This window comes from Euprymna scolopes, chromosome 38 (assembly GCF_053919585.1).
Source record: "Euprymna scolopes isolate OS-2025 chromosome 38, ASM5391958v1, whole genome shotgun sequence".
NCBI lineage: Eukaryota > Metazoa > Mollusca > Cephalopoda > Sepiida > Sepiolidae > Euprymna > Euprymna scolopes.
The window spans coordinates 23,086,878-23,111,039 of NC_136519.1; the positions used below are offsets into that span (position 1 = coordinate 23,086,878).

The 24,162-nt window shown below is 31.5% G+C and overlaps 1 protein-coding gene across 24 annotated transcripts in view; it reads left to right on the forward strand.

Annotated features, from left to right (window-relative positions):
- LOC145263089 (peripheral plasma membrane protein CASK-like) overlaps window positions 1–20,340 on the forward strand; it is a 1,377,184-nt gene extending 1,356,844 nt beyond the window's left edge. For all 24 annotated transcript variants that reach the window (XM_080119970.1, XM_080119992.1, XM_080119972.1 and 21 more), the window contains one exon: window positions 19,725–20,340. In XM_080119970.1, coding sequence (XP_079976096.1) covers window positions 19,725–19,901 — 177 coding nt within the window. In that variant the 3' untranslated portion in view covers window positions 19,902–20,340. The remainder of the gene's footprint in view (window positions 1–19,724) is intronic.
- Window positions 20,341–24,162: the final 3,822 nt, after the last annotated feature.

Consider the following 24,162-nt stretch of genomic DNA (forward strand, 5'->3'; position numbering starts at 1 on the left):
TTAATTATTTATTTATTTTTTTACATAAGTACTGCATAAGTAACACTCTTAATTATTTATTTATATTTTTACATAAGTATTGCATAAGTAACACTCTTAATTATTTATTTATTTTTAACATAAGTACTGCATAAGTAACACTCTTAATTATTTTTTTTACATAAGTATGCATAAGTAACACTCTTAATTATTTATTTATTTTTTTACGTAAGTACAGCATAAGTAACACTCTTAATTATTTATTCATTTTTTTACATAAGTACAGCATAAGTAACACTCTTAATTATTTATTTTTTTACATAAGTACAGCATAAGTAACACTCTTAATTATTTATTTATTTTTTTACATAAGTACTGCATAAGTAACACTCTTAATTATTATTTTTTACATAGGTACTGCATAAGTAACACTCTTAATTATTTATTTATTTATTTTTTTACATAAGTACAGCATAAGTAACACTCTTAATTATTTATTTATTTTTTTACATAAGTACTGCATAAGTAACATTCTTAATTATTTATTTATTTTTTTACATAAGTACAGCATAAGTAACACTCTTAATTATTTATTTATTTTTTTACATAAGTACTGCATAAGTAACACTCTTAATTATTTTTTTTACATAAGTACTGCATAAGTAACACTCTTAATAATTTTTTTACATAAGTACTGCATAAGTAACACTCTTAATTATTTATTTATTTTTTTACATAAGTACAGCATAAGAAACACTCTTAATTATTTATTTATTTTTTTTACATAAGTACTGCATAAGTAACACTCTTAATTATTTATTTATTTTTTTACATAAGTACTGCATAAGTAACACTCTTAATTATTTATTTATTTTTTTACATAAGTACAGCATAAGAAACACTCTTAATTATTTATTTATTTTTTTACATAAGTACTGCATAAGTAACACTCTTAATTATTTTTTTACATAAGTACTGCTTAAGTAACACTTTTAATTATTTATTTATTTTTTTACATAAGTACTGCATAAGTAACACTCTTAATTATTTATTTATTTTTTTACATAAGTACAGCATAAGAAACACTCTTAATTATTTATTTATTTTTTTACATAAGTACTGCATAAGTAACACTCTTAATTATTTTTTTACATAAGTACTGCTTAAGTAACACTCTTAATTATTTATTTATCTTTTTACATAAGTACTGCATAAGTAACACTCTTATTTATTTATTTATTTTTTTACATAAGTACAGCATAAGTAACACTCTTAATTATTTATTTATTTATTTTTTTACTCATATTTACTCCAAATAACGCATTTATGGGAACTGAGAAAAAGCAAACGGCAAGTCAGATAATCACCTGCTTTCAATCTTTTTCTATAATGAGATGTTTTCATTTCTTTTTTTTCCTTCCAATACCAATTTATATGCATCTTGAAAAAAATTATATTAAAAAAAGGGCATAGGTTAAAAAAGAAGAAAACAAATGAAATTGCAAATAAATAAATTACCGAGCAATGCCAGAACAGGACACCTAGTATAAAAAAAACCAAATGAGTCATTTAATTTTATTATTATGAAATCCTGACTGACTGTTCGAATCAATGGAGTGTCAACCATAAATTTTTAATGGTTTCTTTCAGTTCAGTTTGATAATTAATAAATATTGTAGATGTTATCAACACACATTTATGTGTTTCATGCATGGTGTAACAAGAGCCACTACATAATATTAAATCTCCGAAGAAGCAACACAGTATCTGAATATAGGCAGTTGTATATTTGAGGAGTGCGAGGTGTCAAAGTCAGGATTTTGGGGGAGTGGTAAGTGTCGAAGTTAGGATTTTGAGGAAATGCTAAGTGGTGGAGTCAGGATTTTGGAGGAGTGCTAAGTGTCGGAGTCAGGATTTTGAGGAAGTGCTAAGTGGTGGAGTCAGGATTTTGGGGGAGTGCTAAGTGTCGGAGTCAGGATTTTGGGGGAGTGCTAAGTGTCGAAGTCAGGATTTTGGGGGAATGCTAAGTGTCGGAGTCAGGATTTTGGAGGAGTGCTAAGTGTGGGAGTCAGGATTTTGGGGGAGTGCTAAGTGTCGGAGTCAGGATTTTGAGGAAGTGCTAAGTATCGGAGTCGGGATTTTGAGGGAGTGCTAAGTGTCGGAGTCGGGATTTTGGGGGAGTGCTAAGTGTCGGAGTCAGGATTTTGGGGGAGTGCTAAGTGTCGGAGTCAGGATTTTGGGGGAGTGCTAAGTGTCGGAGTCAGGATTTTGAGGGAGTGCTAAGTGTCGGAGTCAGGATTTTGAGGAAGTGCTAAGTGGTGGAGTCAGGATTTGGGGGGAATGCTAAGTGTCGAAGTTAGGATTTTGAGGAAATGCTAAGTGGTGGAGTCAGGATTTTGGAGGAGTGCTAAGTGTCGGAGTCAGGATTTTGAGGAAGTGCTAAGTGGTGGAGTCAGGATTTTGGGGGAGTGCTAAGTGTCGGAGTCAGGATTTTGGGGGAGTGCTAAGTGTCGAAGTCAGGATTTTGGGGGAATGCTAAGTGTCGGAGTCAGGATTTTGGGGGAGTGCTAAGTGTCGGAGTCAGGATTTTGGGGGAGTGCTAAGTGTCGGAGTCAGGATTTTGAGGAAGTGCTAAGTGTCGGAGTCGGGATTTTGGGGGAGTGCTAAGTGTCGGAGTCAGGATTTTGGGGGAGTGCTAAGTGTCGGAGTCGGGATTTTGGGGGAGTGCTAAGTGTCGGAGTCAGGATTTTGGGGGAGTGCTAAGTGTCGGAGTCAGGATTTTGAAGAAGTGCTAAGTGTCGGAATCGGGATTTTGGGGGAGTGCTAAGTGTCGGAGTCAGGATTTTGAGGAAGTGCTAAGTGTCGAAGTCAGGATTTTGGGGGAGTGCTAAGTGTCGGAGACAGGATTTTGGGGGAGTGCTAAGTGTCGGAGTCGGGATTTTGGGGGAGTGCGAAGTGTCGGAGTCAGGATTTTGGGGGAGTGCTAAGTGTCGGAGTCAGGATTTTGAGGAAGTGCTAAGTGTCGGAGTCGGGATTTTGGGGGAATGCTAAGTGTCGGAGTCGGGATTTTGGGGGAATGCTAAGTGTCGGAGTCAGGATTTTGAGGAAGTGCTAAGTGTCGAAGTCAGGATTTTGGGGGAGTGCTAAGTGTCGGAGTCGGGATTTTGGGGGAGTGCTAAGTGTCGGAGTCAGGATTTTGGGGGAGTGCTAAGTGTCGGAGTCAGGATTTTGAGGAAGTGCTAAGTGTCGGAGTTGGGATTTGGGGGGAATGCTAAGTGTCGGAGTCAGGATTTTGAGGAAGTGCTAAGTGTCGGAGTCGGGATTTTGGGGGAGTGCTAAGTGTCGGAGTCGGGATTTTGGGGGAATGCTAAGTGTCGGAGTCAGGATTTTGGGGGAGTGCTAAGTGTCGGAGTCAGGATTTTGAGGAAGTGCTAAGTGTCGGAGTCAGGATTTTGGGGGAGTGCTAAGTGTCGGAGTCAGGATTTTGGGGGAGTGCTAAGTGTCGGAGTCAGGATTTTGAGGGAGTGCTAAGTGGTGGAGTCAGGATTTGGGGGGAATGCTAAGTGTCGAAGTTAGGATTTTGAGGAAATACTAAGTGGTGGAGTCAGGATTTTGGAGGAGTGCTAAGTGTCGGAGTCAGGATTTTGGGGGAGTGCTAAGTGGTGGAGTCAGGATTTTGGGGGAGTGCTAAGTGTCGGAGTCAGGATTTTGGGGGAGTGCTAAGTGTCGGAGTCAGGATTTTGAGGAAGTGCTAAGTGGTGGAGTCAGGATTTTGGGGGAGTGCTAAGTGTCGAAGTCAGGATTTTGGGGGAGTGCTAAGTGGTGGAGTCAGGATTTTGGGGGAGTGCTAAGTGTCAGAGTCAGGATTTTGGGGGAGTGCTAAGTGTCGAAGTCAGGATTTTGGGGGAATGCTAAGTGTCGGAGTCAGGATTTTGAGGAAGTGCTAAGCGGTGGAGTCAGGATTTTGGGGGAGTGCTAAGTGTCGGAGTCAGGATTTTGAGGAAGTGCTAAGTGGTGGAGTCAGGATTTTGGGGGAGTGCTAAGTGTCGAAGTCAGGATTTTGAGGAAGTGCTAAGTGTCGGAGTCAGGATTTTGGGGGAGTGCTAAGTGTCGGAGTCAGGATTTTGAGGAAGTGCTAAGTGTCGGAGTCAGGATTTTGGGGGAGTGCTAAGTGTCGGAGTCAGGATTTTGAGGAAGTGCTAAGTGGTGGAGTCAGGATTTTGGGGGAGTGCTAAGTGTCGAAGTCAGGATTTTGGGGGAGTGCTAAGTGGTGGAGTCAGGATTTTGGGGGAGTGCTAAGTGTCGGAGTCAGGATTTTGGGGGAGTGCTAAGTGTCGAAGTCAGGATTTTGGGGGAATGCTAAGTGTCGGAGTCAGGATTTTGGGGGAGTGCTAAGTGTCGGAGTCGGGATTTGGGGGGGATGCTAGATGTCAACTACTTGAAGACTATCCAAGAATTTCCTTGATGAAAGATATTTTGTGTGTAAAGAGAAATTTGGTCTAAATATTCATTTAAAGAAAATATTTATAGTTCTACTGAGCTATGTAAATGAGAACTTTGTTATTTATTTATATGTAATTACTTGGGCTGTGACAACAGCATATTCTTTTCATTCATTTTACTCTCAACTATATTTCTGACAGTCAACCAACCGAGAACCGCATCAGTCTATATAAAAACATGTAAGATATTACTGGATATCTACTCAAGAGTCAAAACAAAAAGAATATGCTGTTGTCACAGCCCTAGTAATAACTGTCCCAAGTAGTTAAATTACATATAAACTAATATATATATATATATATATATATATATATATATATATATATAAAATAGTTACATATGGACATATTTTTCACTATCACTATGGGTAATTTCTTGCTTCTAATATATATATATATATATATATATATATATGTATCAGAACACAATTTAACTTTGTAAATTATATTTACATGAATTTATAGAAATTTTTAGAAAATATTAAAATTTCCTTAATCCGAGGAGTTTCAAAGAAATGTGTTCTTCTCTTCAGTGGAAAGGTATTAGCAAATGAATATTATAACGAAGCGATGAATTTGAAATTGAAACAGCTTTATATGAAAACTATTCATAAATGCAAAAAAAGTTTTTATGGAAAGAGTTCATTAAATGGGTGAAAAAATGAAAAGACAAAAAAGTGAAGTAAAAATTAAAGATTAAACTCTCGGATGAAAGGATATGAAGTGTTTAAGTATTTTAAAGACGAAAAGATCATAAGTCACTACAAAGATAAAATACACTATTGACAAATAGATCTAAATTAAAAATTCAATATTACTTCTTTATTATATATATATATATATATATATATATATATATATATATATATATATATATATATACTGTTTTAACAGAAACCAAGACTTCAAGAAACGGGTTGATAACAACAAAAAGTGTATTTCATTATTAGTTAAAATTGTTTCAAGACCATTTGGACAAATTCAAACAATGTCGTTTGAAAATTTTCACAAGAACAGCCTTTCTTCAGACTTATTAAATAAAAAAAACACTTTAACAATGAAAGTCTGAAGAAAGGCTGTTCTTGTGAAAATTATCAAATGACATATTGTTTGAATTTGTCGAATAAGTCTTGAAACAATTGTGACTAACAATGAAATACACTATTTGTTGCTATCAACCCATTTCTTGTTTTTTGTTAAAACAGTATATGAATGCCCAATTATGAAATATGATAATTTAGTAGCTTACTTTTTAAGTCATCTCTCCTTTTTGGCTTAAATTTATTGGTATATGAACAATTACTGAATTATATTAACCCAGTATAATTTGGAATACTACAAATTTTCTCTCTCTCTCATATATATGTTTTGAGAAAAATAGAAAAACCGAATGAAATTATTAAAATAATCAATGTTTCGTCCTTATTTCAGAGGACATCTTCAGGATATTGAAGTAAAAATGCAAGAAAAGAAAAAGTCATAGACCATACGAAAAAGAGAACAGTTTTTGAATCCTATCCATGTCAGGAAGGGCAAACGTGTGTGTATATGGATAAGATTCAAAAACTGTTCTTTTTTTTCGTATGATCTATGACTTTTTCTTTTCTTGCATTTTTACTTCAATATCCTGAAGATGTCCTCTGAAATAAGGACGAAACGTTGATTATTTTAATAATTTCATTCGGTTTTTCTCAAAACATAACGTCAACCACCGCTGGTATTTTTATTTTATATCTATATATATATATATATATATATATATATATATATATATATATATATATATATATAAAATACTCATCAAGTGCAGTTGAAAGCCAAATCACAACGTAATATTAGGAAAATAAACAACTATTTTACTTGTTTGAAATTTATAACATAAATATATTTCGGAGATAAACTCCATCCTCAGTATGTTGTTTTCTTTCTGTTTCTTCTTTTCTTCTTTTTTGCCATGTTGTAGAGTTGGAGAAAAAAAAAGTCGGTTTGTAAAAGAAAAGAAAAAAAAAACCGAGGCTGGAGATTAGCTCCAAAATATATTTATGTTATAAATTTCAAACAAGTAAAATAGTTGTTTATTTTCCTAATATTACGTTGTGATTTGGCTTTCAAGCACACTTGATGCATATTTTATTTTATTCAAATTAAATTAACGTTTTTATATGGAACTCACACCCTTGATGATATATATATATATATATATATATATATATATATATGTTTCATTGATCAGCAGGAATAATTCCTGTTTATTTTTCTTGCGATCCATTTTTTCCATTTGGTGGGTTAATGTTCGAACGTTCTGTTAGAGTGTAAAAAGAAATTTGCCATAGTCACGAACATTTTCGACTTCCATGAGTCGTCTACAGGCGAGGGGATGAATTAAAAATTGCGTTTGGTGAATTTATTGAAAAGTCGATTAAAATAGTTAAAAGCACTTAAGCGTGCCTTTCCCCTCATATCGGACCCGATTGATTCTCAGTTTGTTTATGCGATTTCGTTATTATAAATAATTTGAAACTATCATTGAAGTTGAAAACATTCACGACTATGGCAACTTTCTTTTTGCAGTCAAACATTGACTCCCCAAATGGGGAGAAAAACAGATTGTAAGAAAAACACACAGGAATTATCCCTGCTGTTCAACGAAACATGGTTAAAAGAAAAAATGCTGCCCAAATATACTAATATATATATATATATATATATATATGCACATATTACAAAGAGTTTTTCATAGGCTATTTGTTGCATTTGTATTCTTAAAACTAATGTAAATAATTTTATTTATCATATTTATATATTTACTTGTTTTTGATTATTTTTGAAATGTTGCTCCCGATTGTTAAATGCATGCCTTTTTTTTTTTTTTATCGGTAAGAGTTTTTGTTTGTTTGGCTTTTAATTTGTCTGTTTGTCATTGAAGTCCACTGCACATGTTTGTTTTTGCACTTGGCATGATTTGTCTCAGCCAGTTCCATTCTCACAAGTTTTTCGATTTTTTTTTCTTTGTCGTTTTTAAATGCCTTTCAGTTGTATAATGCAGATAAATCGATCACATCTTCAATCACGATTCAGTTATTCAATATTCTATTGGGTTGGTAACTAAGTTCTTGTCATTGTGAAAATATATTGTGATTTATAAATTTATTTTATATATTTTATTTTTCAAGTCAAAATCAAATCATTTCTACATAAAAAGTTATTTAATATCTTGTTGAACATTGGGAAAAATTGTGAACAGGAATGGAGAATATATAATTGATTAAATTACATATTCGGTGGGTTTCTAACAGTAATTTTTTAGTTCTAACTAATTTTTCCAAACTTTACATATTTAGCACTCAACTTGCCGGCATTTGTCTTGTTCACATATATTGAATAACACAAACACTATGATTTTTGAACCGATTGAACGTTTTAAAATGAGTAAAACCACTATAAACTTTTCCAGATAGGTAGAAGAGTAACTTATTTTGCCTCTGATAACATTTATTTGTTATATGTTTAACCACTTTTCGTACCTCTGTGGATTGTAATACAAACCCAAAATAGTTGTTAGTTCTTGTTTTATTTAAAAAAAATGCAGATTTAAAAAATAGCAAGAACTTAGTTGCCAACATAATATTTTAAAAATGACTGTAAAATTTAAAGAAAAAGTATTTTATCACTGATAACTCATCTGACAGGGTTGGAATACATATACAAGCTACCCTGACCAAGCATTAACCAGGAATATTTATACCTTGTATTTTTGCTTTGCATATCTGTCTGTTTCTTCAAATGGTAAAAGTCAAAAATGAGACATGAAAAGGGTATGCTTTTTTGGAAGATGTTGGGACTCATTTTTCCTTATTATTCACCCTATATCTTCTTACTATTCCCAATTTTTACTTGGATCACGCAATTGTTACAAACCCAATGTAAAAAATAGGACATATTTTTTTAATGTAATTAGCTGGATGTATGTGAAATATCTAACATATAATTGCTTTCTTATTCAAAACTTCTAGAGATTTTATATAAGTTATACAGGATGTATGTTAAACTGCAATCAAATAGACGTATGTTAACATTACAACAGTGATAAATATGCCAGAAAAACTTTTAATGCTATATAAATACGTTAACCCACACCCATCACTTTTTTAATTCAAATGTCCACAGCACATATCTATGCTTCTATTTCCTTTTCCTTCTTTCTATCTTCTTTTTTATAGAAATAATTTTTATGCTTACATATTTATATCTCTCTATATTTCTCTTGTTTTCTTATATCCAGACATGTCTCAAAAAAATATCTCTTCCCTTATTCATTTTTGACTTTTATCATCTGAAGAAACAGACAGGAAATTCTTCTTTCTGCGGAAACAATTGTAATGATCTAAGTTAATATTTTGAGGTTGATATATATATATATATATATATATATATATATATATATATATATATGCATAAAAAATTCCACAATCAAACAACGTCGCAGCCCACAAGAGCCATGACAGTCAACAAACTGAAAGTCCTAGACTCGAATTTCGCCCTCATTTGGTCTCATCTGTTAGACACATCCGAACTCAGGATTCGAAACCCGAGCCTCTTGCATGCGAGGCAAGTACTCTATCAACTGAGCAAATGTCCTGCACACAAGAAATTTGCACACTGGTTAGATGACCGCATCCCTTGTCGAGACGAAGTAGGCCCATTTCACAGCCTGATTTCAACACGGTTTGCTTAATCTGTGTTGGTTAATAGAATTTCTTGTGTGTGGGGCATTTGCTCAGTTAGTAGAATGCAAGAGGCTCGAGTTTCGAATCCTGAGTTCGGATGTGTCTAACTGATGAGCCCACATATATATCTATAATGGGGAAAAATATGCTTATTCATTATATGTCACCCTTTATTTCTACGAATCCTTTTATTTATGAAGCTCGACATATGTTAAATATAACTACAGAGCATATACAAATAAATGACAAAAAGTCTATATACCAAATTCCAAAATAATGTTCGTCTTACCGTTTATCTCTTTCAATTGTTGACAGCACTTGTTTCGTGGTGCAGAAACATTCATATAATTACGTCAATTTTTTAATATTTTCCACCTTGACTCATCAGAAGAATAGGAACTCATTAACTTTAAAAGAAAATAAAAAGAATATGGCCATGATTACATAAATCAGAAAAAGAATCTGAAGAGTAGTTGCAACTGTGTTTTGTGATATTTATGCCATCTTTAATTTTTTGTCGGCAATGACCATTGGTCTTCACTTCTCTATACATAGTAATCATTGGCTTTTGCTTCTCTCTCTGTCTCTCTCTCTCTGTCTCTGTCTCTGTCTCTCTCTCTCTCTCTCTCTCTCTCTCTATATATATATATATATATATATATATATATATATATATATATGGCGAGGTTTCCTTCCTCTTTTTGCCTTTCTGGTACCAAAGGTACTTAAGCTTTTATGCATTTTTATTCCCATAGCGTTTATATGCTAGTTAACATGTCGCAGAATAGATCTTGTAATCTTATCATTAAATTTACTTATATATATTATTAATATTTCATTTTTTTGTTTTTATTATATATTTTTTTATATAAAAAGTATAAATAGTAACCGTATTGTTTTACATTTTCTTATTGGGGAAATAGTATTTTCCACTGGAGATCCACGTATTTAACAGCTGTCCTGTTTTTTGAAATCTCCGAAACAGCTTCATGGTAGGCAGCTGAGGATCCCCGTTTTCTAATGAAAAAATTTTAGTTAAGGTTTACTTTTTTATCCTTATAAAGTTGAAGTCGCTTTTATATAATTGAAAACTTTTGAGAAATCGTCTCATGCAAATGCTAAGTCTATTTCTATTTAACAAGTTTAGTTAAGGCTTTTTTTTTTTCCTCATCCTTAACTTCTCTTTTGTAATTATAAACTTTTTAGAAGTTGGATTATGTAGGTTCTATATCTGTGATAGGTTAAATTTAGTTTTTTTTTTTTAGAATTTAAACTGCATTCTTGATTTTTATATATATATATTTTTTTTACTCAAAGCTTCTTTAGACTATATATATATATATATATATATATATATATATATATATATATATATATAAAGAGAGAGAGATAGGTATATTAAATATAACTATTTCATGTATATACACACATATTATAATATAAAATAAATTTATGCCCATGCATGACTTATTAATGTTATAATATCAAACCGTATTATGCAGCTGTAAACGTATATTTTCTTACAGTTAAAACATTGCCTACAGTTGCATGGTTTTATGTGATTGCTGTCTTTGTAAAAATTTACACTTATCAAATATTTAATTGTCATATATTTTTTATGCAAAATCTCAGGTTTAAAATTTCATTAATTTTTCACTAAAATTAAATTCCCACCGTTCACACGTTTTTTTTTTTTTAATTGTTTTCCTCATTTGGTTGATTGCTATTTTCGTATTTCAGCCATTGTACTCTTTGTTTTTTTTTTTTTGCGATAGTCCACTAACTTCTGGCAAATTACGTTAGTTATAATCTGTTGGAGTAGATGCTATTAAGATATCTAGTCTAAATAAAAGTACCTGTGACCCAACGGGTCAGAACCACTATTTCTTTAACTTTGATTTCATTCTGAAATTCGTACACTCTGACAGATCTCTTGGAACAGTTTTTTTTTTTTTTTTTGCATAACTAAAAGTCCCTTTATTTTTACATTATTATTATTGACTCACAAGACAAGGAGCTTTCACATAGGTCATCAAAGATCTCTCCTTGAAAACAGCCTGCGGTGTTCCCTGGAAGCTGAGTAACAACAAGTCTATGACCTGTGGAAATTCCACGATACTTTCTACATCAATGTGTATAATTTACTGTTAAATAATAATTAAACAATTTACTTTGAAATAATAAATTCTGTTGTGGTCAATATTATTAAGAAAGAAAATCACTTTGGATTTCTGCAAAAATAATTTACATTGTCAGCTAAATTTCTTTTCTATATAAATAAAACAGATGTATGTGCGTGTCTGTCTATAAATATTTAACCAATAAACTCTTAAACTACTGGTCACATAACACTAAAATTAACAGGAAATTGTAATCATAAACCAAGGATAATTTATAACAAGTAAAATCTTTGTTTGGATGGTTGAATAAACGCGTACAGAAATATGTCGGCAAGTTAAAATGCAAAATCTTTATTTCATCTTGCTGACATACTTATATTCCTTTCTATGCATGCTTAAATTCAATTCATTTCTTCAAATCGTTTAATATTAAATCTTTCTTACCTGTCTCTTGATAGCTACATCGGTAGGAGATGTGGCTGGAGTGCTAAATGTTTTGGTTTTGGTTCTAACTGATAGCATGCAAGTCATTTTTTTTTTTTTTTTAATTTTGAAATCACTGCTATATATTAGGTACAATATATTAATCAATAGAGATTTGGCTCTAATAATAAATACCAAATCTACACCCTCTACTAGTACATTATTAACACTAATATATCTAATACTAATGCCTCTTTACTTAATAATAACCCTTAAATGCGGAGACTAATACCCATGGGCTACAGATGCAAGCCGGACATATAGGAACCGTTACAGAAGTGAAACACGAAGAATCAGCATATGGAATCAAGGAAACTGAAATTGAATAATTGCAAGTTGCACCTCTTCTCTCCCACAAAAGTGTCAGCATTAACTGGCACCACACCAAATAGTCGTGGAGAGTCAAGGAAGATGTAAAGACCAGAGAGAGAAAGCACTAACCAGACCTCCACTGGAGAAGTGTGAAGAGGACTGGGATTTTGCGGAGGCTTATTGCCACCCATATCCCAGTGAAGACCAAGGATCACTGCTGATGAGAAGTCAATGACAAACGGCTATTGCAATAATGCAAATTTATTTGCAAAGGTTATCAAAAGAGGTGAAGAATACTGGAAATCTGGGGAGACTTGCTGTTATGCAGACTCCGCAGGTGGTTCTCAAAAAGATACCTTTGATGGCTTGCATAAAAAAATCCTAGTGAGTAGTAATAATAAGAATAGTTTGTCACCTAGACTCCAGAGAACACTACTGGTGTTGTCCTTGAGCAATCTCTGATGATGACCTGTGTGCAAACTCAATAATAATAATTATTGCATAAAAGTGTTAGTTTTGTTATTTTGATGCATGTGTGTGTGTGTGTGTGTGTGTGTGTGTGTGTGTGTGTGTGTGTGTGCATCTGTAAATTAAATGGCTATGCTGGTAAAAGAAAGTAACTCTTTCTCTAAATACTTACAGACAAAGAAATATTAGAAAGTGGTTGAATCAACACAGTTAATCGACAAAGGAAATACATCGAGGGTGTAAAGGGTTGGGTGGTTTGTTTAATTAATTACAAATTACACAAGAATAATTAAATTAATTAATTTTTTTTAAAACAAAATCCAATCCTTGAACTGAAATGCATTTTAACAAAGATTTTGTTATTAAAATATTAAAGTAAATCTATATATCTATAAAAGTGAAATTATCTGCGTGTGTGCATTTCCCTACGATACTACTCTGCCAAATTTTCAGTCTACAGACTCGAGATTTGACATAAAGGGTATTGAGATTTGGGAAAATCTTTTTAATCGATTTTCGGCCAGAAATTTGACTGTCAAGGGGTCAAAGTTCAACGATTTGACCTTTGAAAACTCTACCAAACTCCTCCACCAATTTTGAGTCTAAACCCTTGAAAATTTATTTGTAGGTTACTTGGACATGATCAAACTTTTAATTTAATTTGAGCCCAAAACAAAAGATGTTAAGAGGTCAAAATTGAGGTCAAAGTTAATAAAAATTGACTTCTGTCGTCTCTATCAAGTTACTTTTGAAATTTTACATAAAGTGTATTCAGACATAGGACAAGCTTTTTAATCGGTTTTTGGTTAAAAATTTAGCTGGCAATGGGTCAAAGTTCACAAGATTTGGCCTTTACGATCTTTAGCAAAATATTCAACCAATTTTGGGTCTAAACATTTGAAATTTTACATAAAGTGTATTCAGACATAGGACAAGCTTTTTAATCGGTTTTTGGTTAAAAATTTAGCTGGCAATGGTTCAAAGTTAACAAGATTTGGCCTTTACGATCTTTAGCAAAATATTCAACCAATTTTGGGTCTAAACATTTGAAATTTTACATAAAGTGTATTCAGACATGCAGCAAGCTTTTTAATCAGTTTGGGGGGCGAAAATTTGGCTGTCAAGAGGTCAAAGCTGAAACAGTTGACAATTGCAAACTCTATCAAACTCCTCTGCCAATTTTGGGTCTAAACACTTGAAATTTTAGATGTAGGTTACCTGAAGATGAGTCATACGTTTTAATATATATATATACACACACACACATAAAGTTATGAACAGTACATACAGTACATACTGCCCAAGCAAAGCTGGTCTGAACTGTTAGTATATAATAATAATAATAATAATAATAATAATAATAATAATAATAATAAAGCCTTTGGGAATCAAATGTTGATCAACTTAATTTTAATATCTAGTCTCATAACCAAAGAAAAACCAGAAAGTATAATGGCTGAACTATTGTGAAAATAGCAACATCAAAGATGGAAGCATCGAATTCTAAATAATGATTTATGTTTCAGAATTTTTTTTAGATGAAGATTGATAATTTAGATTTTTCGGACTACTGTTCTCATCTTGTGTGTCATTCTCACAACGTTTTGGCCGATTTAACCTTCATGGACATTCCAGCGTTTGAAAAGATGCACATGAAGTAAGCTGGACGTTAAATCAGCCAAAACGTTGTGAAAATAGTAGATTGAATAATACAACCAATACTTCATCTGAGAATATTTATCTGACAAGATTTCTAATTTAAGAAATTTTATTGGCAGAAAAAAAAAAAAAAAAATTAATAAAAAATTTTGGGAAAGAAAAAAGTTGATGCAATAAAAAACGTTTTCCCCATAAAGCAGAGAGGAAAACCACAGAGGAAGTTTTAAATATAATATCGGTACTTGTACAGTTTAATCAAAGCATTAAAAAATTAAAATATCGGAAAAAGTTTAAATTGTACGTATCCGTTATGGAATGAAGTTCTCCGAAAAAAAAATTCACTGAATTTCATCAAGTAGTTTGTTTTGTTTTTTTTTTTACAGCGGAAAAACAATTTGTTATGATACCGAGCAAAAGGTTCGATTTTTAGGAAGAAAAGCTAGTAATAAAGATGGAAAGGGAGTGTCGGCACTTTAAAGTGAGTTATCTCCCCATGGCGTGTTCGAAAAATTCTAAGATGTCTATTTTCAACATGCTGTCATAAAAACATGTTTTTCCGCTATAAAAAAAAAAAAAAAAAAAAACTATTCGATCAAATTAAGTGAATAGTTTTTTGGAGATCTTCAGTCCAAAACGGATACGTACAATATAACCTTTTTTTCGATATTTTCATTTTTTTTAATGTCTTGATTAAACTGTACAAGTGACAAAATGTCAACTTGATTTTTCTGGTGGTGGTTCCAAGCAAGTTTTTCCTTCCTTTTTTTTCAAACAAAGATTTTCATTGGTCTCTGTGTCTACTCACTTTCAACCAAAGCTTTTTATTGGTCACTTTATCTACTTGCTTTGTTTGAAAGATTTTTAGTGGTCACTGTGCCTACTCGCTTTCAAACAAAGCTTTTCATTGGACACTGTGCCTACTCACTTTGTTTGAGAGATTTTTATTGGCCGCTGTGCCTGCTCACTTTCAAACAAAGCTTTTCATTGGTCACTGTGCCTACTCACTTTGTTTGGAAGATTTTCATTGGTCACTGTGTTTATGAATCACTTCACATTAATGTATTGTTCACATACGGATGCCATAAGCTTTTACACTTATACAGATTTCTAAATTTTTTAAATAAGCATTGATGATTGTGATTGTTCAGAATATAGTTGTAATCTGGGATATTTTTTATATATCCTCGATTACAACTATAATTTTACAACTAATTTATAGAATGCAGCGGCGTAACTGATCAATACAAACTAAAGCAAATTAACAAAATATCGATACTGTATGGCTGACTGAGGTAGCTTCCATACATTTATGTTAGATCTACCTGTGTTTCATGTTTAAAAAGAATGTGTCCTCTATAGCATCAGACATGACGGCATGGTTAATTGTAGTTAAAGACTGTTTCATACCCTTCAGAAAATTCCAGCAAAAACCTAACAGCTTTTTTTAACATAACATAAATATGTTTTTTTAATTCAATTCCTCAGAGTTTACTTGTAAAATGCTTTCCTTTATTCACGAGTCACATTTTTTTATCATCAGCATCAAAATGGAGTTTTTTGATACGACAGGAGCACATGCAGAAATTCAAGTTTCCCTTTAATTCAAGAGCTAAACTGAATTATTATACTTTGGTGCTTCTATATTTAAATAACGACAAAACATTGAATTTCAGGCAAAACAAATTATACCTATGTAATTTTCATGTTGCAAATAATACTATATCCAAAAATTACAGAAAACGCTAAGGTAGAAAATTAATTATTTGTGAAAAACAGTTCCGATAAGGGTACAGATACTTTGATAAGTTTACATGCTGAGGTGAACATATTGGGCCATGTGACATAAGGAAAGGGGAAATAACTCAGTTGAAACACTATGTATAGCAGACAAAATTTATTCAGAAAAATAAACATGACATATACAGTAGAACCCCATGATACGGTGGCCCTTGGATACATTTTTTTCAAGTTACAATATGGAATACAATGTTTTTCTAGTCCCTGGTTATGGTATATGCCCTCCCTTACGGTGTTATTTATAAGGTTATTTGATTATTTATATGTGTATTATATACTGTAATGTATTTTGTTACTATTTTTTAATGATGTATTTCAAAGTTCTGTATGCATAATTTGTGATTTAAAAAAACAAACAAAAAAAAAACTTCTGTTTGAATCAAAAATAATTTTTTTTTATAAAAAAAATAACATTGAATTCTGAGAAATTGAAAACTTAATACCCCTCCTCCCCTGTTAACTCTCCAATTCGGATTGGAAGATTTTGAAACCAAATCTCTAGATTACACAAATGTCTTTTTTAGAATTAATTATTTCTCTACCTTATCGTTTTCCATAATTTTTGAATATGTTACTATTTGCAACATGACAATTACATAGATACCATTTGTTTTACTTGAAATTCAGTATGTAGTTGTTATTTAAATGTATAAGCACCTACCCTTTTATTCAAATCAGCTATATATATATATATATATATATATATATATATATATATATATATGTCAAAAGAAAAAAAACAAACAAAAAAAGCCTTCTTTTGCTGAAAGTTGATTTTCGGTTTTCATTAAGAATTTCGCTTTCGAAAATAAATGTTGTTTGCCTGAAGAGGACTCTAGTTGCTAAACACTAGGAGACCGAAACATGCTCATGAGTGTGTAGCAACAAATTACTGCTTATGGAAAGACAAATTGAAAATGTAACTTGCTCTACTCCCGTATTGAGCACTCTTGTATTAATCTCGTTATATTTCATTTGTTACCCTACTTTTGAAAAATAGCAACCTTAAAATATATATATATATGTGTGTGTGTGTGTTTTACTAGATTACAAAGTTTAAAATCAATTTCAGAGTCAATCAGTTATTTTAAAGCTATTATAAATTAATGAAAAAAAAAAGCATTATATTAAATGATTATATTGAAGCGGTTAGCTGTCAAATTTTATCGACTAGTTCATATGATTTTCTAAGCAATGACAGCGCAAATTAGTCTAGTATATTAATTTGTCCTCTGATTTTTTCAAATTTCTTTTTATTTTGCAAATATTAATGAACAAAAAATAAAACCAAACATTGTTTATTAAAACTTATTATTGCCACACAGACTTAGGGTTAAGGAAGGGCATGTTTTGTAGGAAACAAATAAAATTAGTGTTCATTGAAAAGAAATTCTCAGAAATCAGATAAAAAATTAATATGATGGAGTAATTTGTTTCTGCGTGAAAAATTATGCGTATAACAAAAAAAAATAATCTGTGTGTAAAAAGTGACCCTATCTGTCTGTGCAGAATAGTCTCTACCAAACTACTCTGTCAATTTTTAGTCTACAGACTTGAAACTTGATATATAAGGTGCTCAGACCTGTGAAACAAATTCAATTTAGTTTTTTTAACTGGTAGAAATAGCTGCTCAGGGATTAAAATTGAAAAATATAGGAATTTGGCAAGTGTAAGTTTTTATATGCATATGGACTTAGTTCCGATGGTAACAACTAATGCTGGAGAGCTATATATTTTGGTTTCGATTCTAGTTAATGGCACCCAACATTATGTACCTTTTTTAAATTTTTTTTTTTTTTACTTTTGAAATCACTGCTATACATTAGGTACAATCTATACTCCTATAAATTCGTTTTTCTTTTGTGTACATCGGTATTCATATTAAAAACCCTCTTTGCTATTTATTTAAAAAGAGAATACAATTTTCTCATATATGGGTTGTGAAATTGCATTCACTAGCAAACGATCTAGCTAATTTGCATATTCTTTTAAACATTCATTTTAATTAATTCCCTATTAGTTGCTTCGGTTTTCTAATGGGATGATACTCTTTAACGTAAGTTAACTATTACGTGTAATTATATTCATGCAGATATTCTATATGATTTATACTTGCATAATATTTGCATAAAAAGTTTATAGTAAACACAAAATTGTTTCCATATATATTTACGTATACATATATATTTTTGTTTAACAAATTTAGCTTACCAAACTCCTCCTAGAGTTTTTGGTCTACAGACATGAAACTTCATGTATAAGGTATTTGAATCCATGCAAAACTTTATATTTGAGTTTTAACCCAGAAAAATCGGTGCAAAAGTGTGAAAATTTAAAAAAAAAATGAAATTTGTCAGGTGAAGGTCGAACGCCGGCACTATGAATGCATAAAAAAGTAGCTATTGGTTCATGTTTTAACTTTTAGCCTTGCAGTAAACATGTTTTCATAGTCCAGTCATTGACGGCGGAGGCAAAATAAATTGTGAGCTGAATGTTTTGGTTTCGATTCTTGGTGGTGGCACATGAGTCTTTTTTTATATTTTTTAAATCATTACTATATATTGCATCCAATCTATCTATCTATCTATCTATCTATCTATCTATCTATCTATCTATATATATATATATATATATATATATATATATATATATATATATATATATAAAAGTGAAAATGTCTGTCTGTCTTTTCTCTATGGTAGTTAAGGAAGACTATTATACGGAAAGGCATTACTTTACATAGTCACACTTCTTATGCACATAACCATATGAACAGTACATAGGGCCCGAGCAAAGCCAGGCGGAACTGCTAGTATAATAATGAATGCAAAATCTGCATGAATTAAAATATATTTAAGCGTATTTTACAACCAGGCAACGCCAGGCATCCTGCGAGCAAAATTAATTTTAAACTATCAATTATAAAATAACTTCTGGCTTTAATTAAATTTTTTTTTAAGGTAAGTCAAGTAATATCGTTCTGTTATGAAACATGTTTTAAGAAACATGTTTCTGTTATGAAACATGTTTTTGCGTGTACCCTTGTCATTATCGAAGAACCCAAAATTATGCTTTTTTTTTCTTGCTCAGAATATATATATATATATATATATCTTAGTATTGTAGATTAATACCATCAGTTATTCCCTCCCCTCCAATAAAAAAAAATTAAATAACCAAGATTATACTTATTTTAGGCGTTTACATGTGGACTTTCAGGATCTTTTGTGAAAATAAAATAAATTATTTTAGAATTTTAAGTGAGGGATCAATTTCACAAATTTAATGTAAAATGATTATTTCTGGGTCATTCTAGCGTTTTAGGACAGTTTTTGCTATGGGAGATAAATTCTGTATATTTTTGTTTGCATGGCATCTACTTCTTTAAACAGTTATGTGTGATTTTATATCAGTCAGATTTAGGGTCAGTGATAAAAATTTAAAATTTTTAAAAAGTTAGTATGGCTCAGATCAATTTGACATTAACATCATACATGAAACTGATGTCATTCTAAATTCTAACATTTTATTTATTTTTCTTTTTGACAAGTTTTCTAGGATGTTACTGCATAATTTTTTTTTTTTCTTATATTTTTTTTTAATAAAAGCAGAAATATTGATATTATTGTATTTTTTATTAATATTAATGTTTTCTTTTTTTATTCTTAAAAATACAGGATGGAAGTTTGGAAAGACTTGCACGGGAGAGCGAGCTTTTGGAAAAAGCATATGGACATTACTTTGACTTAAAAATAGTGAACAACGACATAGAAGAAACGATCAACACATTGGAACAAGCCATTAAGGATGTGTCGATTACACCGCAGTGGGTACCCGTCAGCTGGGTGTATTGAAATCACACATCCTCAATGACTGGTCATCATGTTTCTAGCATTTACGTCTTTGCTGCAACGAAGCATTTCTACTGGCTATCAGCCAACCCCTTCAAAACAAATCCATTTTCAAGGAAGGGGCCAAAATAACTGTGGCTCCTTTTGCGAGGACATCAATCATATTTTCTACTGGATATTATGTGCAGGAAAGTTTTTGAAGCAAAAAAAAAAAAAACAGAAAAGAAAAATGTTAATTCAAGAAAAATTTTTAAAAATTGAAGTTAAAAAAAAAAATGACATTGATAAGACAAATTGACAAGAAATTGAAAATGGATACCCCACAAAAAAAAAAAAATCAAATGCGTGCAAAACTTTTTTTTTTAATAAAAAGAAAAACTTGAATAATAAAAAAAAAAAAGAAAAAAAAAAAAAGAATAATTAAATTTCATTTCTCATCACACTTTATTTGTTGTCGTCTCAATATCAGAGACCAGGGCATCCAATCGCTGAGATTACCTCCCTTTTCACAGGCAATCATAAAAGTCAAGCACATGAAAAAGAACAGAATAACTAAGACGATCTTTTACTGCTGAAGAGTGTGACAAGGGGAATAACTGCGTTGCTAGTTGTCATTATTTTTCCACAGATATTTCAGCAGTGACTCTTTATTCCTCTTTCTTTCTAGCATCTTTTTTTTTTATGTTTATTTATTTTTTTTTTTAAGGAATTATTAACTCCAAAGAAATACATATTCTCAGGTGAAAAATAGAGCAAAGAATAATGATTTCTAATTTTCTTTATTAAACATGTTGATTTCTGGGGTTTTTATTGTCCCCTGTTCCCCCCCCCCCCTTCCTGGTTATTCCAATATTTTGACAAACAATTTAGCATTAAAATTATTTTGCCAATTTTAAATCATACACACTTTTTTCTAAAAGGGTAAATAAATATATTCAGAACAAAATAATATTCCTTACATTCCACTATCTTAACAATATTAATTCCTACTTCATGTAACCAACACTAAAAAAAAAAAATCAAAAAAACTTTCAACCAATATTTATGGATTTTGTATTTTTCAAATTTCTTAGACATTGTAGATTTTATAAACTAATATTCACAGCCGTTTATGTAAACGGCTGAAAAAGGAAAAACCCAAAACCAGAAAACTTTTATGTTTCAGAATTTTTTGAGATGAGGATTTGTAATTTGTATTATTCGGATTACTATTCTCATCTGGGATGTTATTCTTACAAGGGCAATGTATAGACACAGCTGTCTAGAAAGAAAATGTCCGCCGAGTTCTTAGAATGCATCTAACAAGTTTTGTAAATGATGTTTATGACAATGATTTCATGTGGATTGAAGAAATAATATTTTCGTTTGTCATGAAGCTGTTAAGGTATTTTTTGTTTTCCAAATGTATTAAATTGAATTTAAAACACCTTATTTACAATTACTTAGTAATTCATGTGGAATATGTAGAGATAGCTGCTTGGAAAGAAAATGGCTGCCAAGTTCTTAGAATGCATCAACCAAATCTTGTAAATGATGTTTATAAAAATGCTTTCATATAGACTTTGGTTTTTTTTTTTCACTTTTTATTCCATTTTCACCCCAAGCAAGGCACAGGGCCACTTTGATGTAAGGGGCTACTATCGGGGACGTAAGTTGCAAGGATATCATGTAGGGAGTTGAGCAGCAAGATGTCTGTTCACATTACACTTCAACTTCTGTATGTTAGTACAGTTGGGAAGGCAGGAACCCGGAAGAGAGTTCATAATCTAGCAGTTCTGGGGAAGAAACTTAGAGTAGTAGGGATTTCTACTGTGCAGGGGTGGGATTTTGCTGCTTGTCTGTGGCATTTATGTCGAGAGTGTACATGGGCTTGTAGTTCGTTAAGGCATCCACCATTAAAATACTTGTAGAACAGGCAGAGGGATGCAACATTTCGTTGATGGGACAGAGGTTAACAATATTCCAACTTGTCATAAACCTGTCAGACAATTTTGAAACGATTCAGTGGATTGCCAAGCATCGGCTAATAACCAGTTCTTGGAGGTGTGAAATTTGTAATTTAGCATGCGCATTGAACCGTTGTTCGCAGTCAATTGATGGTTGGAGATGGAAATTCATTTTTTTATTTCGGACTATTATCCTATTTTTTTTTTTGTTGTTTCACGCAATGTTTATGAAGGTTAGATGGGGGTTAATAGTTTGCAATTAATAAATAATACTCATCTCAATAATGAATCTCAATTAATTAAATAGTTTATCGGCGATGGAAATGTTCAAAAGATAGATTTTGACGTTCAATATAGGAAAAAAACTCTTCTAAGCGAAGCAAACTTTTCTTGCAAATAATTATCTTTATAATTTATATGTAGAGTAAAAATTTCTTCCAGCTTTTATATAAAATTCAAACTCGGTGGCCATTCTCTTTCTGGTATCTACACGTTGCTCTTATAATGTTTTGTCGATGTAACCTTCATCACATATATCTTTTTGGACTCGAGGGGAAACTGTGCAAAATTTTGAACAAAACCTTTCATTTAATTCCATAGATAGACTGCTCTCATTTTCGTCAGCCATAACCAAGTAGAAGTCTTAAATAATTCTTAAATAGATTTGTAGTATTGTCGGTACTTGTTGAGATAGTCGACAGATCAGGTTTTTCAAATATGTAATTTTAAGCAAAAACAAAATTACATACTTAAACGTCATGTCTAAAATAGTAATATATCCAAAAATTACGAAAATTCATTGAGTAGAAAGTTATTTATAGTTAAAAGAAGTTTTTACAGAAAATTGGGTAAAATTGCATTTTTCTTAGTGTTATAAAGTAGATGGTGAAGAGTTCACAAACACTATAACAGTTTTTCTGCTTAATGAATTTTTGTAATTTTTGGATATATTACTATTTTCAAAGTACATAATTTTTTATTTATTTATTTTTTTTTTTTTTGCATAAAACGACATATTAAAAAAATCGATTTGTCGACTATCTTAATAAGCACCCAAGGAGTGAACTATCAGCCTCCAAACTACTGTCATTTAGAACTGGTTGTAACTTAGCACTTTATCCGTTGCGCTACAATCCATGTGAGAATAACATCCGTGATGAGAATAGTCATCCTAATAATGCAAGCAAACTTTTTTCATTTAATTTTCAGGTTTTTCTATTTTTTTTTTTTTTTTTATAATTCCTACCATTTTCAAATAAAACAACAAAACATTTTAGTATTCTATTATCTCCCCTTTTCTACATTGGTATCATAACACGATAAACATTTCTGACACTCAGGTAATAAGATTTTTTTAAGATACCAAACATTCGATATTTGAAAAACAAAAACAAACAATGACTAAATACTGCCAAATAGGCTTACCTTTATTTTATCGAGAAAGAGACGGTGCATTTAAAGTGAATTAAAACGTGAACAGATATCCTAAAGATGCATCCATTTCATCAGTGTATTTCACGATGAGGATGCGATTTCAAACTTGAGCGAGACCGGCTGACCAACAAATTGTCTCTTATAGAGATGAGTGAATCTAAAAATACGATTTCAAACTTAAGCATGACAGACAAAGCCTCATAAAAAAATCCGTTGACCTATCTAAAAATACTATTTAAAACTTAAGCATGACAGACAGAGCCTCAAAAAAATATCCGTTGACCTATCTAAAAATACTATTTCAAACTTAAGCATGACAGACAGAGCCTCATAAAAAAAATCCATTGACCTATCTAAAAATACTATTTAAAACTTAAGCATGACACGCAGAGCCTCATAAAAAAATCCGTTGACCTATCTAAAAATACTATTTAAAACTTAAGCATGACAGACAGAGCCTCATAAAAAAAATCCATTGACCTATCTAAAAATACTATTTCAAACTTAAGCATGACAGACAGAGCCTCATAAAAAAATCCATTGACCTAAAAAAAAGAACCTTAACTGCAGATATAAATAATACTAGCAGGGTTATCCAGTGTTGCCCGGCACAAAAGGAAAATATTTCTATTAAAACTTCTTTCTATCCATCTCTCTATCCTTCCTTCCTAAATTTCTTTCTCCTTTGCCCAGCCCATTCCTTTCTAGGTGGACACACACACACATACACACACACACATATAGGAGAGTTGTGTGTATGTGTAATAGATTCCTCAAGTAAATTAATCAACGTTTTCTTTTCAAATTAGTACATAATAACACTGATAATCTGCCCCCCCCCCCCCAAAAAAAAAAAAACCCTGTCACAGTTAACCCCCAGAGAA